We start from the raw sequence: 16,798 nt of genomic DNA on the forward strand, positions 1-16,798 counted from the left end.
CCCCATGTGTGCTAAGTTTGATCTGGAAAAGATTAAAGACCTTAGAAATCTATTCAAATCTTTGTGGCTTTTGAACCTCCTGAGTTTGTCCTCTCTCCAATTAAAGCTTGTCAAAATGGCTGCTTGCATGCATCAACTTTTGTCACAAGAAGGCTTACAAGTCTGTTCAAGAAAAAAGCTGGGCTTGCTCCACCAGAAGAATGCCCTCTCTTTGCCTCTACACAACCTATGCAGTGCTGCAACATGAAAGAACAAGCATATATTCACCAAGCACTACTTCCTGGATGTAAATTAAGCAGTGTATTCTATAGTTCTAGGCAATCTCTGGTTCCCAGTTTATGTATGATATACTAATGAGTATTCTAGTTTAAGCATGTGACTTTATGAAAGATTCAGTGGTAGAGAAGTAATGAGCTAATACATGACCCGCTTTCCTCCCTGTCAGAAACTTGGTGGTTAGTCCCTTTCTTTAATTTACTACATAAATCTGAGCTATGATGGCTTCTAGGAGTGTGAGAGTGCTGGTCTCCTAGTAACCTGTTTGGTTAAAGTTGAGATGCATTTTAAGAATGTGAATTTGCTACTAAACAAACACTTGCTGGGCATACTTCCATTTTAACAACGTTTATTGCTGTTTAAAAATACTGCAGACTTGGCAGCCTGATGAAGGTAAATAATTCAAGCATGTAACTGTACGAAAGAAACAAATGCTGGAGAATTATAGTTACATGTGTAACTTGTTTCTTTTTCAGTTCTATCATTTGACCTGTCATCTGTTCTCAGTGTATTTACAAAAGTAATGTAGATGGTGGTAGCCCACCTTCATCAACAGGGAGTTCATCTTTATCTATGGATGATTGGCTTCTAGAGGTGAATTCCCTGCAACTACTGTTTCTGCACCTACAGAGTTCTCTCGTAACCAATTTGTGCTTCTAATTTGACTAAGACCAATCTGGCCCAATTCATGCACATGACTTGAACTTCATCAGCGCAAATCGAAATACTAAGCAGATTTTGTTTTCTCCCTTTTGGAAAGGATGAAGCTTATTTAAAAGACGATAAATCTTTTTTCAGATACACCAGTGATTGAGATCAATGACATAGTTCTTTAAGTCTAAGGTCATCTTATATATTTTTGTCATCTTTAAGCTCAACTGAGAAAGTCATTGTACTGAATTCTTTACAATGCTTGTTGGGATGTGAGTGTTCCCTGCATAGTAAAGAATAATATACATCTGTCCTGAGTGATCAACTTCATGTGAAACTGGTAACCTGACTTTGGATGTTTCTGGCGTCATAGTAATGTAGAGTATGGGCAGAGGTGTGGACCTGGTAATGCAAGGGCCAGAATCTGTTCTGTGACTTGGAGGAGAACATCAGACATGATCTCACAGTGGGCATAGGACTATTATCAATGCCCTGGGTGAGAAAAGATATTGCCAACATACCTCGTTTTGTGAATCTCTAGTGTGACCAGGTGTTTTTTCTTGCCATAGTACCGTTTACTGACCCCTCTTGTGTAAAGGTGTGTTATGTGAACTCCCCATAACCTTGCACTGACATCCTATGTGTGTGTATATGTGTGTCGACTGCCTGTGACTGGTATGAAGCCGAGTAGTGCGACCAGTCGGTTTATTTTGGATGCCACTGGTTTAGGTGGTGGAGTGTGTTGCTTGCATTCAAGGGTGTTGAAGGGTGGAGACCCAGATACTGAAGTGGCGCAGAATGGAGACAATGCTTCTCTAAAAAATTCAATAAGGGCCTTATTAGTAAAATACTGTTGATTACTTCTTCCTGAGCATGGCCATTTGCCATTTCTGCTGTTCAGGGTGAGGAAGGTTCTAAGCAGGGCCTGGCCTTTTGTCTGTTTCTGATTGCTGCTTTAAGATCGATTGTGACATCCAGGTGCAGGGATTTAAAACTTGATTTTGCTTTTCTTTTGGGTACTCCTGCTTGGAGCCACCCCATTGCTATCTGTTGTGAGGGCCATCACTTTGCACAAAGACTGAGTCTGAAGAGAAGCCTTAAAATTATATTTTAAAGAGAACCAACCCAAACCAGTTCAAAAGCCTTAAACACTGGAGTCACATCCATTTCTGGACATGTGTATGAAATAGGATTTAAAATGGGAATATGTTCCAGCACCAATTTCTTCTTGACCAAGAAATGGGGTCCTGTGCAGAGTACTTGAATAGCTGCTATGTGACCAGGGCTGGTGTCTGCCTAACATCCAGTCTCTTAGAAGTGAGAGGACATCACATGAAACCTGCACTTAATGTGGACGAGCTGAGTGTTTGCCTAGAAGTTTGCCTGCTGCGAGAAGGAAGCTGTGTGCATAGTCCTGCAACTGCCGAAGACACACCATCACAGAGGCCGTAACTGCCACACCTGATAAACTGTCCGAACTTGGGTGCTGAGGCCGCCCTTTGCAAAGACGAGTGAAGCTGCGCATGCTTGCCACACCAGCTTCATCAAGTGATCCCTGTTCCAATGCAAATTTACCACCATGGCTCCCACATAACTGAACCTGCCACTAAGATTTCAGGCATGCAGACTGCACCCAGGACACCACTAGATCTGCAGAGCAAATCCGGTAAAAGCAAGACTTTGTATGTTCTAGTCTCATTCTGGTTGGAGACCGACAAGTCTGCCTCATGAATATAAGACTTTTTCAATTAGATGCAAGGGGTAAAAAGATGTTAAACTGAGTTATGCATTTGGGGCAGATTTACCATTATTTCATGCAACGCAGCAAGCTATCTTGCTACGCTGTGTGAAAGGGATAATTTGGCGCACTCCTGTCCTTTCCCTGCGCAAACACACTTTTGGATACCTAGTGCCACGTAGGCCTCTTTGCTTACTTTTGTAAGGGTGCGTGTGTTGCAGACAGGATTGTTTTTGTGCAGGAAGGGGCACCTTCCTGCACAAAAACAATCCTCTAAGGCATTTTCCCCTTTCTGTGTGTGCTGCAGAATGCAGCACACATAGTAAAAGAAAAAACGAGGAGAAATAAAGATATTTCTCCTTGTTATGCCTCACCTCGGGAGGCGTAGCATTGTGAAGCATTCCCAGGTCTACAATCAATTGAAAATTTGCAGATCCATGGATGGATAGGTTTACACCCATTCTTCACCCATGAAAAGCATCCTTGGGGCAGAGTGATGCAAAGCAACGATCTGTGTTGCGTTACTTTAGATTTATCAAGCCACGCAATGCAAGGTGGCCTTGTTGTGGCTTGATAATTCGGACTTAGCAGGTGAGACTCTGTTGCACCCCCATGCGTGGCACAAGGGCAATTCACCTCAATGATAAATATCCTCCTCTAATAAGTGGGGATATTTGAAATAAACTGAACCAGTGCCTAATCGGTGTCTATGACCACAGTATACTAAGAACTAAAATCACACGATATCTCCTATAATGGGGAGAGACTCCATCTAAAGGGCAACGTAGTGCCTTTTTGAAGATCGTAATTAAGTTAAAAAAACTGTTCTTGGCTTCTTATTCAACTGTGTTGCATTCAGTTTTGTTGTGAAAATTAAGCATTTACTTTAACTAAAAGAAGTCTGAGCTGGACAATACTTCATTGTGTCTGCTGATTGACTGAGTTTTCAGCTCTTTTTCCTCACATGCCTCCCAGCGAAGCCTTGATCTGCTTGTCCTTGTGACCCTGAGAATCAAGTGCAGATAAGGTTGTACTTGACACAGTTTTCAGAGCCATAGAATGGCGGACCATTAGACTCTTGTGAAAAAGAAAATAAACTACTGCATTTGGGGCCAGGTAGTTGCTCTCTGCCCTGTGGTGCCCAAACAGGAACTGACACTGTTGAATCAGTTTTATTGCCATTAGAGGATCATTGTGATATTCCACTTTTTCCCCAATCTGAGCAGAATTGGTGGCTTTATTTGCTGATCTATTTATGGAGGAGATATGTATTATCCCTCCCCTCGCCTTATCTATCAGTTTGAGATGCTTCCCTTCTTGGTTGCGATTTCTGACTCAACAACATTCCTGTAAATGTGAGATAGTTGGTTCCGTAAACTTGTCTCCACCTACAGCCTTTGAATATGAGGTTGCTTAAAGAAGTTCTAAAACTTTCCTTCCACATGTGTAGGGAAAAACAGGCTCTATTTGTGACAGACAACTCAGTGACATTGTTTTACACCAACAAGGCAGGGTGTGTAGGGTTAAAGCCTTTTTGTTAAAAGGTATTGCAACAGTGCATCCGAGCCATCAACAAAGGAATTGTTCTGTAAGAAATTCATATAGCACGTCATCTGGATATGACTGAAGATTTCTCCATTAGGGTAACATCAACGAACTACAAGTGAATTTGGAACTCCTAATAAAGGTGTTGGTGATAATCCTTCACACTTTGGGTTGTCTAAGACATTCATTTTTTGATACAAAGACCAGCAGCAAATGCAGTGCTTACTGTTTGATAGAATTCCCTCACGAGTGGTGAGATCTCAAGGGGGTTTGCAATCAATCTTGTGCCTCAGCAAGGAGTTCAGTTCCTTCATCCAGATGTATGCACACTAAATCTTTAATATTTGTTAGCAGAAAATGAAATGGGAGAATTGGCTCTGTGAATACCACTATGCTCAATGTACTAATTTATTTGTTCTGAAAATCATACCGTACTATTACAGTCCCAAACACAGCATGTTAAAACTGTCCTACCAAATGACATAGAAACTTGGTTACATAATGCATTATGCAGCTAAAAAACAAGATTTTCGAATAAAACTGTAGTAATCGCATCAGGTTTGATTAATTGGTGATGGAAGTGGCTTCATTGGTGCTTTCTAGGTTTACACTTTGATTGTATCTACCACAGCTGCCATTCTTCGTACGGTTGTGTTGGAAATTTTTCAAACCTTGTTTCCTTCCAATAGAAAATGGTGTGATCTTTCAGGGAAATTTCAACTTTATGTAGAATACAATTGGATTCTGTACATTATTTTATATAGCAAACTAAATTAGTTGTCTAGGTGCTCTGAATAACACTTTTAACCAATATGCTAAAATGTGATCATTCCTTGATGTGCATTTGAAGCTCATAATTTAGTGTATTTGCCTGAGCATCCTGCCAATCTGTTTTCAATTTGTCTGTTTTTTAGGACTGGCACTAACCATGGCCTTTTGCAAATTATATATGCATTAGTATGTTACTGTGTCATTCACATTGTCTTCCACCCACTACAGCATACATCATGGGGGAATGTGTCTACTAAGTTCAGCTATTGGCTAACTTGAATGGGAGTGACTCCATTCTGCCCTTTTACAAGGAGCACATCTACACACAAAAAGTCCCCGTCAGGGACTACTATGGAAATGTGTGCTTTTTGCAAACCCCCAAAACATTTTATGCTGTTATCCTATTTTTATTTTTAAGATTGATGATATTCCATAACAGTATAGTTCCATAACAATAAAGTGGTAAAAAACCCATTAAAAAGCAAGCATTGACAAAGTCAAAATTGCAGTGGGCCAATGCCAGTCCGATTGTCTTTGTCAATTGTCAATGCTTGTTTTAGGGATTACCTCAAAATGTTTCCTCTATAGTTGTTACAAAAGCTAGTGTGTTTTGCAGCTTGTGATTACAGTAGTGATCTTTAAAATGCTTTTGAGTGCATATTTTAGCATCATGATTTGGTAAGTTTAGAATGTGGTATTCAGTTTAACCACTATGCTCTCTGTATTTGAATGGCATGCTTCGCCACTTGTTTATCCATCTGTCCATATTCATTCTAAATACAGAATTGCATTTGTTACTTCTAATTTATAGTGAAATTGACTCCCTCAAGAAAGAACACTCTACTCTTCCAGCAGTATGCAACTCTATCCATCCCTCATTTGACCAAGTGCCTCACCAAGCATCAGAGAGTGGAGAATACTTTGATATGCGGAGATCAGCATCCAGTTGTAGGAACAGCCATGTTGAAGAAGTTCATAGCTCTGCACTGCCAGAAACTGAAGTGGACGCCATGATTCAGGCCAAGAAAACACTAAACACTGACCTGGAGAAGAAGAGTGAGAAGCCAGTCCCTTGTGCTTTAAGTAAAACTGCTTCACAGTTTGATAACTCAAACAGGTTAGTGTCTAGCTATTTAAGCTGTTTGTGGGGCACAGGGATCTAAAAATTGGCCTGACCTATGCATTTCTGATGAATCCTTCTTAACTGCAGATTCCTCACTTAAGAATATTCCCCAGGCACCAAAACGGATCTGTAAAACTTTTCTCTAGCTGTGCTCCTGTGCTCAGGGAGGTGACTCACTGTGGCTTCGCATTGACTCCGTACCGCTCCTGAAGTGATGGAGCTGAACAGCATATAAGCGCCACGCCTGCACACTGACATCAGTTCCTTTCTGTGAGTCATTTTCAACTGAAATCTGAGGCTTCGCTCACAGTTTTCTCAGCCTACAACGGCTCCTGAAATTTGAACAGAATCCTATGTTGAAGGGAACTGTGTCCCCTTGTAAAACTACAGGTGTCAAACCATGTTGCGACTTTAGAAAACGGTTGACAGACACAGACCTGCACAAAGTAAGTCCTTGGGGTTTGGGCTTGGGACACAACTTGAAGTCATGCCACTAGTGTGCCGTCCTGCATGGAAAGGCGATCCAGGACAGAGAAAAGTTGTACATGACCAAAAATATGAAGTTTTCACAGACCTCGTGGAGATCACACGCCAAGTCGAAGGCAGAGACTTATTCGTGAGGCCCCTTCGTCGAGAGGTCAACAATGTGGTTGAAGTGCTCCGGTAAGTCAAAGTCCAAACGCAAGCACAAAAAAGCAAAGCAGGACTCTGGCCAAATAGAGTTCCACAGTTGATCGTGGTAAAACCCAAATTCCCCGGGCTATTGGCTACGTCGCAGCTAATTGATGCCTTTGAAGAGGCTTTGCATAAGCTATTTGGCATTCTTCTGGCTCCGTCTAGTGTGCCTTCGGGCCCTAATGATCAGCAGGGGCTCTCATTCGAGTTACCGCTGACAGATCCGTCTGAACCTTTTGGACCGGTTTCTGGCCCTGTACTGACCCTGAAACATACTTCCACCCCAGCTCCTCAAACTATGCATGTCCCTCTGTTCGGTCTCCGTGAACCTTACCTGTTGTCCACAGGATGGCTTCACAGAAACGAAAAGGGCCAACTCCACAATCTCTTCCCTCTGTCTTGTAACCAAACACAAGAGAGAAAAGTAAAGGCATGGGGGAAGAGTTCCTGGGTTATGCAGATAAAAGACCCTCCCCAGGTACAGCAATGGAACGCTAAAAAGACAAGAAAACATATATCAGAAATTGTGTGCGTCACGATTTCCTCCCCTCCGTGTGCCTCCCCCTCCCCCCCCCCCCCTTCCCCCCCCCCCCCTATGATATCACACACTGTTTATTGAAGGCCACTGAGGTGCGCATACAAGATACTGGAATGACTAGATGACGGAAGGCCCACAATTGATTCTCCAAATTACCCAGTAAGGTGAATTGTAATAGCATAATTCAAACACACATGCTAAGTATAGATACACATTCAATAAAGACCACCCAATATGAGAGAAACATATATATATTAACCTGTTAGCAACTATGTTGCAAAGCAGTAAACAATTTCTTATATACAGTGCGAACTGCTGTAGAGACTGTTGAATCCACACTCTCCCAATACTGAAGCAGATAAACTATAAATAATCAGTTTCAAAGTCACTGATTCCTGGTACCTATAAAGCAGGGTACCACATGTGCCTAACAATTTAAGAATGCTTTGGTGACAGTTAATACGCAGATAAGTGCGAGGGTACAGAAGGATAGTTTTGCATGACCTTGTACTGTCATGAAAATGTCCTGCTTTAACATGTAATTCAGATGAGTTATACAAACGCTGATTGAACAGTTTTGCCTATGCTTAAATCCAGGTCAGAGAGGAGCATGCCCTGAATCCCAACTATACATGAAATGTGCACTGATATCCATGAAATACATGAAGCGTACACTGAAATCTGGAAGGTAGCAAATGAGAGCAGCATGTGCTTTGTTTGATGGCATCGTAACAAGTACAGGAACAATTATAGCACTGCCATGCGCACATCAATATGAGTGCTGGTACGATACCTTCAACACGGTTATCTTAGTAGCAGGCAATGTGAAGATTAATATCTACGAAGTACGGCGAGCCGGTTCCTTCAGGAAAAGAAGAGGCAGAACCACAAGTGTTCTCTCCAAGAGTCATGAAAATGTGAAGCACTCACGCTTGGAACAAGGCAAGCGGCATTAGAAAGGTTGCTCACATTAAATCCCTTCAGCGCTGCATTCCGAAAACACTGTAGCCCACCAAGATCTTGTGAGATATCCAGCGTAACAATTTGTAGAACGCTAACCGCACTTCCATACTGCATAACAGGTCCCTGTCCTTCTCATACTGGCAAAGTCTCAAAATCGGCCATACACATGTGTAGCCTGAGAAAGCGCCAGCACAGAAACCCTCATACCAGAACACCATAGAGTGAAAGGGAAAACACATGCCTACATGTCTAATTACAAGGTGTTAAGCAATAGCGGTGCTCTCCTACCCTATTTGGACTATTAATAGACAGCACCCGCTCGTGGCTCATGACACTTCCCACAACAGCGATGGAAGAGGATCCAGTGCTGATTCTGATGTCTGACCCCGAACCAAATTGAGTCCTAGCCCAAGTGATGTTTAGCTACAGAGTTACTAGAGCATAACCAGTCGCCGTACAGCTTGACAATGGTCCAGTGCTTCTACGACAGCAAATGTGCCATCAGAGGTTCCACTCTCTTTTTGGCTCTAATTCTTACCAAAGTTACCACCACCACTAGAGATGATGATTATGGTGGGAATGGGTATAATCTACACACTGATTATATTGATGACAATATTTACATGGACTTAAGAGGCAGTGAAATCAATACTTCCCCTGATACAATTCACCATGTGGATCATAAACAGGAGAGAGTAAATCATTTGCAGTAGTAGTCCGACGAACAACTAAGGTCTTGGACCTACTACTGCCCTCTTACTTAAATTTTACATCCTGGGCTAACCACATATGAGCCCTTGCTGACTTTCGGTAAGGCCCTTCCTGGTATTTTAATGGCACTTAGTCAAAGCCCAGTTGTTGCCCATCAGGTCATAGGTTGGTGGCCATGCATCAAAGACCGGCACGAGGCGACTTGAGTTTCCTACTAAACATCCTATTCAGGAAGGTTGATTGTTTAGGCTTCGCCAGCAAATAAACCCTCATTCATTTACCACAACTCCTCCGATAAAGGAGTCTGAGATGATTGAAACTGAATGTTCTTCTCAGCTAGCCATTGATATTGGTCACATTAGTCTGGCCAGTGAGATCTTGACAGTGGTCCCGGAAGAACTAAGGGCCTCACTGTCTCTAACAATACATGATGATCAAGATACGGCCAAATACGTGATTCTTGTTGGCCTGGGAAGGGTGGTTGGCATCTGTGTGATGCTCCGCCACTGTGCTTGGACGTGCTTCACAGGAACTTCTGGCGACGTACAGGCCTCTCCTACGGATATGAAGTTCAATGGCTCATGTCTGTTCGATGAGAAAGACGATTCTACCGTGAACATTTACAAGAAAGTATAGGCACAACACACTCCATAGGTGTTTTGCCCCCTGCCAAACAGTTTTCTCAGCAGTTTAGGAAATTCCGAGGCTGCTACAGCAGGCTGGAATATAAATATTGTCAGTCTCCCCAGCCACTACTGCAATCAGCCCAGTCCTTTTGATTCCGGGCATGTGGATTTGGCAGGCAACATGCTAGCCAACAATGGCACAAGTCCTTCCAGTTCCCTTTGCCTGTGGAGACATCCACCAGTCCTGTTTAGCTTGTAATTAGTGGCATGAAACCACCCTGTGGGAAGTTTAATCCAGCAATTTTGCCTATGTTGGCAATCAATCATGTCCTATACAATGGTTGTTCAGCATGGCTACATCCTCCCCCTTATTCTGCTTTGCAAAATGTTCCTGTTCCATGAAAGCAAACCTCCGAGGAACACGTCTATTCTGTTGCAAAAGGTGCACGTTTTACTTTGCAAAGAAGCTATCAAGAGAGTTAATGGATTTGAAAATAGAAGAACATTGCTGCCCTTGATATTTCCTTGTGCTGAAGACGTTCAGGTGCCTTTCGTCCATTTTAGACTTTCCACTTCTGAATGTGCCTTACTGCAGACAAACAAATTCAAAATGCTCACACTAGTACACATTTCGCCTGCCTGACGATTGACTGGATGGTATCCTTGAACCTGTTGTACTCATCCTGCTGTCCCACAGGGGTTACCTGTGGTTTAAGGTAGGCCAGGAGCCTTTTCAGTTTGCCGTGCCTGTCCTTCGGTCTCACCAGTGCTCCTCGGATGTTCATGAAAGTGATGGCAGTGATTGCTTCCCATCTTTGGAGGTCAGGTATGCCAGGTTTCACGTATTTCAACGACTGGCTGTTCAAGGTGGGCTTGGCACAGTCCATCATAAACCACCTCCAGAAGACTGCGAATCTCCTGACATAGTTGGAGATCATGATCAATGAGCCAAATTCCTTAGTAGGGGTCACCTTTCATTAGAGCTGTCTTGAATATGGTACATTTCAGGGCCTTCCCTCCATTGCAGTGGGTCCAGGGCATTCGGTCTATGATACCAATAATTCAGCCTTGGCCTTGAATTTCACAGAGAGTAGCTCTGAGGTTTCTTGGCCTTTTAGCTTCTTGCATCCTCCTCATCAACTCCACTAGTTGGCATATGCAGGCTTGGTAATGGAATTCGAAGCTCCTGTGTTTGAAGTTCCTGTGGTTAAGCATTATAGAAACCTGTTGGATACTATTTAGATTTCGAAGGAGACTGCACATGGTCTGCAGTGGTAGCTACTCAACTGCAGTTGGACCAGCTGCTGACCCCACCCCCTTACCTTTCCTGTGCTAACTTTGGTTCCAGACGTTTGGTTGGATGGGGTCATCTGTGTGAGGTGGTGATCAGAGGACTCTGGTCTCCAATGGAAGTCTGACCCCACTATATCCTGAGGTAGTGCAGGGCTTTGTTTGGCAGTGGGGAGAATCCTGGTTAGCTTTTTCACCACTGTCAAACATGCATTGTCAGAGGTTTTGCGCATTGGAGATTCAGCGAGAACTCTCGCTACCAGATGCTTTCTGGCTAGAATGGAACTTAGAATTCCACTACACCTTCCCTCCTCAGCCTCTTCTGCCCTGAGTTATGAAAAAGGTCAAGAAAGATCAGGCGCAAGTCATTCTGGTGGACCCATGTTGCGCCAGGAGCGTGTGGTATTACCTCCGACGACCTCCGATTAAGCTGCTACTTTGGGAGAACCTTCTGTCTGACCAACAGTCAGGGCCCTCCACCCAAATCTACGTAGTCTGCACCTCCATGTGTGGAGCTCATGTGGCAGCATTTACCTGCATTTTATCTGCTGAAAGAGGTGGATGTCATCCATGCCACCCATGCCCTTTCATGAAATCTATTTATGCCAGGCAGTGGGATAAGTGTGTGGCTTGGTGTAGTAACCACCAGACTGAACCTTTCTCCTCTAACCTTTTGGATGTTCATTTGTTGTTTTTGTCATTGGCTTAACAAACCCTTGTATTGGGCACTAATAAAGATTATTTGTCGTCTCTTTTCACCTTTTTACATTTGCTGGATCAGCCGTCCTTTTTTAGGTCACCTGTTGTGATGAGGTTTATAAAAGCCTTGACGCACTTTTCCTCCAAAACTGTTAGTGATGCCACAGTGGGAGCTTAATTTAGTTTTAGCGTGTCTCATGTGCATGCCCTTCAAGCTGAACCATAGCTACTTGTTGAGTCTCTTGACTTTGAAGACTGTCTTCCACGTTGCAATTGCTTCAGCTTGTCAGGTGAGTAACTCCAGGCACCATTGGTGCATCCACCCTACACCAACTTTTTCCTAGACAAACTGGCGTTGAGAACTTTGACGGCTTTCTTGCCTGGGGTGTGACTCTTTTTCCACATTGGGTAATCTATCACCCTGCCTACATTCTTTGCCCCTCCTCAGCCCTTTATAAGAGGGAGAGGCTTTATTGGCTGGAACCCAAAAGGGCTGCAGGTTTTATATTGATCATACCAAGTAACAGCTTGTGGGTGGCGACAATTTTGTGGGGTTCACTGGCGCGAAGGAAAGGAAAGCTGTGCAAAAGAGGACCCTGTTGAAGTGGCTAGTCCTCTGCATTAAGGTCTGCTACTCACTGGCCACGAAGCAGCCACCAGAAATGAGAGGTATGAGCGACAAATCCAAAAGGGCAAAGGCTACTACCACCGCGCTGTCATATGCAGTGCCTATCCTTGACATCTGCGAGACTGTGAACCTATTCACATACACCCACATTGCAAAATACTCTTGCCTTGACAGACGGGTACTGTGTGAAGGATATTTCGCCTGCTCAGTCCCACAGGTTTCTTTGGTCTGAGTCCACTTTTCAGACCCTCCACCTTGGGAGGTACTGATTTGTTATCTTTTTGAAAACTCTGCAGTTAGAAGTATCCATAAGAAGAACAGGTTACCTTCTGTAACACTCTTCATAGTGGATACTCTAACCGCAGATTCCTCACTGCTCTCCCAACCCCAAGTTCTGTAGCGTGGCATATTCTTTTTTTTTTTTTTTTCCTTTTTTTTCCCTTCCTAAAAATGATCTAAAGTTAGGAATCTGCACATTGGCACAGCCAATTGTTCATACTCCATGACTGAGAGTGCAGAAAGAGACAGGCAAGAAACTGACATCATTGCACAGTGGTGGCACATGCTTGTGGCTCTACTCTGTCACTTCCTTGGCATTGTAGAGTTAATATGGAAGCATTGCTAGGGAAAGGTTTTCCAGATCAGTCTGACAGCTCTGATGTATCATAGGGTATGCAATCTACAGATAGAGTACCCAGGAGAAAATGCCTGACTGAAGGTAAGTAACTTGTTAATTTGATATATTCCTGCAAAAATTCTGTTTTGTGACTTTATGTTTTTTTACAATCATTATGTGCATTTGTCATAAATCTCCTTGTGATACAATACATTAGTTAAGAAATAAAGAACAGAACGACCGACCAAGGTCTAGCTCAACCAAGACACATCTACCATCAACAATCAGAAGTTGGTGCAAAACACTCCCTGCACCCGTTGTCCAAAAGTGCAAATCAGGTCACAATGTTCGTCGAAAGAAGGAAGGTGCACTCGTTGAAATCAAACGCAGAATCAGTTAGTCCAAAAATAATTTCTTTCTTTATTCTGATAATCTTTAACAAAAACGGCACACAGCCAAATAGTTTCGTTCCAAGCAGGAACTTTGTCAGGGCTCTACGTATAGTTGACCAATAGGCGATGAGAAAAGTCCAAAAAGGTGCAAATGGTCAATTTACCCATCGATCGAATAGATTATTATTATTTTTCTGACACTGCATACCGTGAATCTGTTGTTTGCACCTTTTTGGACTTTTCTCATCGCCTAGATTGATTTCAACGAGTGCACCTTCCTTCTTTCGATGAACATACAATACATTAGTGCAGTTTTTCTTGGGCTGTACAATGTGGGCTTCAGCAAAACTGTGTTACCTTAACCTTTTTAGAGGTTTGATTTCTGTTGCTTTTTGATATTTTTTCGGTGGAAGATAATCGATCATTGAGATTTTCACTAAACAACTGTAACATCTCACCAATATTGTTTTCTTAAAATCATAATGCTGAATGTTTTTGAAGAAGAAATAAAGGTTGTACAGCCTACTGCATTCAAAGATTCTGATTTTCAAATTTCCAGTACCATGAGATGTATTGATGACTATGAAAACCATCATTTTCAAACATTATTCGTTCATGTCCGAGTGTGCCACTTTTCAAACCACAAATTCGATTGTTTAGTTCAAATATCCTTGTGTGCATGTAAGGAACTGTCTATTTTTGCATGATCGCCTATACAGTTTTCGATCGATGATGTTTTTTCGACTCTGAGAATGCACTGAGGCCTGCTAAGCAGACCTCCGTGCCAGTGCTCTGAACCTTAACAGTGAATGTTTTATTGGCTTGTACCCAAGTGGTAGGCTTAAAAGTCCCTAGTGTATGGTACCAAGGTTACCCAGGGCCTGTAGGTTAAAGTGACCCTCAGGGGCTGCAGCACCTATTGTGCCACTTTGAGTGCAACAAAATAAAACATGTCTCCCAGCCTGCCAATGCAGACTGGTAGAGCAGTTTTAAACTGCTAACTCGACTTTCCCATTTAAACTAATGACAAAGCTCAAACCTCCCTTTAAATATGTATGTCACCCCCCACAGCAGGCCTACAGCGTTTTAAGGCAGGTTGCTGTATATCAAAAAGTAGGACGTGTATTTCTGTGTGCCCTAACAGTAAGAACCCCAAATTCTTGTTTTTATTGTGGAAAGGCTAGTAGCCCCATTTGAGAGTACAGTGTAGTCTGTGCTAACCTCTGAATGAGACTACTAAAGTTGGTACTTCAGGGTATCAAAATAATTGTTCCATTAAATCCAACTCGATGTTCAAGTCGAATTTAATATAACTTTTGAGTTAATGCAATGCGACTTTTAGAAAGTTGCCTCTCTGTTGACCAAGTTTTCTAGTGGCCATTCAGAGATGCTGGCCACAAGACAATCTTCTATCATCCTGGGGGGGGGTGGGGGGGGGGGGGGGGGGGGGGTGAATGACTCAGAGGAAAGGAAACAATAGTAGCCTGCCATTGGAAGAGGTGTCAGCTCTTTCTGCCAGGAAGCCACACAGGGTGTAAACCCAAAAAGAGCTTCAAAGGAGAAGACACGTTTGAAAGGCAAATGGCGGACACACACGAGAGGAGTTGCTCTTTTGATATGATATACTGGTTGGCATTTGGGGACAGCGTGGTGAGTCCAGTTTCCAAACCGGTTTTCCCATGGGTGTGTGGCCTTTAGGTAGCCACACCTCTACTGTAGGCTAGCAAGCTCCACATACCGAGAAAGGGGTTCAGCTATCTTGGGAGTGGACAGAATATTACATTCTGGGATAGTTCGATGCCACACATTGCAGGAAGTAATCAGGTGGAAGGAGACCTGCTAACTAATTGCCTAGTAACTGTTACATCCCCTAATGGCACTGCCTGGGATAAATATGGCACCCTTGGCACCCAGACCTCAGATCAAGTCTGCACTGGAGAAAGTATTCTAAAAAGACTGCCCTGCTGTTCCCTGGGGCAGGCAAGAGAGGTTGCATCAATGACTGAACTGCTGCTTCTGGGCTAGCAAAGAGAGTACTGTGCCTGTGGTGCTCTGCTTGGGAAAAGGTTGATCCTTGAACCCCAGACAGAGGAGGTGAACTCCAAGAGTGAGTTGGCTGACTTCCTGTTACAGCTGTAGGGCCACAAAAGCTGAAGAAGCAGACCTTGGCTAGCCAGTAGCCACAATTATGTGATCGCCACTCACTGCTGACGTGCAGCCGGGAAGACATAGTTCCGATGCTCAGTAGTTGCACCCGAGTCTGCCAGACCCGGGAGAGTCGTTGAAGTGCAGTTTGGTCACCCAAGAAGGACCCTAGCCTTCATCACTAGGGACGCTCTGGTTTTGCTGTGACCAGAGAACAATAGTGCAGTGGCAACTGGACTTTTGCTCTGCCCACCAGGACTTTGAAGGTCATAGACCCCTGTGGCCTGAGTCACCCCACCAGGATTTAGGAGTAGCTCCAGGAAGCCCCCAGTTAAACGCACAGCATTCCCAGCATCTTACAGCATCCAGTGTCTCTTGCATCAGGACCACTCCATTGAGGTCTTGGCAGTTCGTCCATAGAGCCTGGAACTGGACTTGAGACTGCTTTGGTGACAAGGTAAGTGTTATACAAATCCTTACTGGCCACCTGGACCTGCTCCCTGCCAGAATGGGTCTCCCAGAGCGGGCCAGAGTACCCAAACCAAATTTTATAAAAGTTTTAGTTTTCACTCATCACTTTAGTTACTGATGATTGTTCACATTTTGAACGAAAAGCAGTTATTTATCTTTTACTGAAAAATCTATAACTCCCCAATTCACTGGGAGAATTTGTTTGTTTTGGTGTCAAAGAATTCAGAAAAATTATATCTAATTTTATAAATTGGTGTCCGATTTCTTTAGCGTCATGTGACTTTATTTCATTGTCTTGGTGCTTCTAAATGCTCTACCCTTATTTCTTGGTTTAAGCCAGACTACTCGAAGCCACATCTACACAGGGTTGAGCGAACAGATTTGCAAACGAGCCTGACTGGGCCCCGGGCGATATCGTGAGTGTAGTACACAGTGAGGTCGCACAATATAATAAACCACTTTCCCTACAGTGCAGCTGTCCATGTGAATTAGATTTTGGTATAACTGCTTAGAGTTAGATTGGCACTAAGGGTGTTTTCTAAATATGGAAAGCAGTTGATTTTATGATAGTGTAGTACACAGTGTCGGAGATTTTACCATAAACTGTTGCCCAATTTTGATTTTATGAATGTTCTTATTCGGCATCATATTGCCTTGGTGTTTAGAGAATGAATGTGAGTTTTAGATATTAATATTCTCGTTTATTTTTCTACCATATAAATGTGTAAAATGCCTTAGTGGATTTTATCTGAATAAGTCTATTGATGAACGTGATGCAACAGTGCTGAATAATTGTCTAGTAATTAGCAAAACAAAAAGAAGGCAAAATGTTGCACTTCAAGAATATATTTCAGACTCAACGAAAAGAGCCTTTGAAGCAGTGCCTAAGAATCTCACATATAACGCTGCTAAATGTGTTGCTGGAGCCCAGCTTGATAGG

At 43.1% G+C, this 16,798-nt stretch overlaps 1 protein-coding gene across 7 annotated transcripts in view; it reads left to right on the top strand.

Moving 5' to 3' along the window:
* Positions 1–16,798, top strand: part of RELCH (RAB11 binding and LisH domain, coiled-coil and HEAT repeat containing) — a 760,620-nt gene that overhangs the window by 238,369 nt on the left and 505,453 nt on the right. For all 7 annotated transcript variants that reach the window (XM_085606887.1, XM_085606888.1, XM_085606890.1 and 4 more), the window contains one exon: positions 5,793–6,098. In XM_085606887.1, the coding sequence (XP_085463013.1) occupies positions 5,793–6,098 (306 nt within the window). The remainder of the gene's footprint in view (positions 1–5,792; positions 6,099–16,798) is intronic.

The sequence above is a fragment of the Triturus cristatus genome, chromosome 5_2 (assembly GCF_964204655.1).
Source record: "Triturus cristatus chromosome 5_2, aTriCri1.1, whole genome shotgun sequence".
Lineage (NCBI taxonomy): Eukaryota > Metazoa > Chordata > Amphibia > Caudata > Salamandridae > Triturus > Triturus cristatus.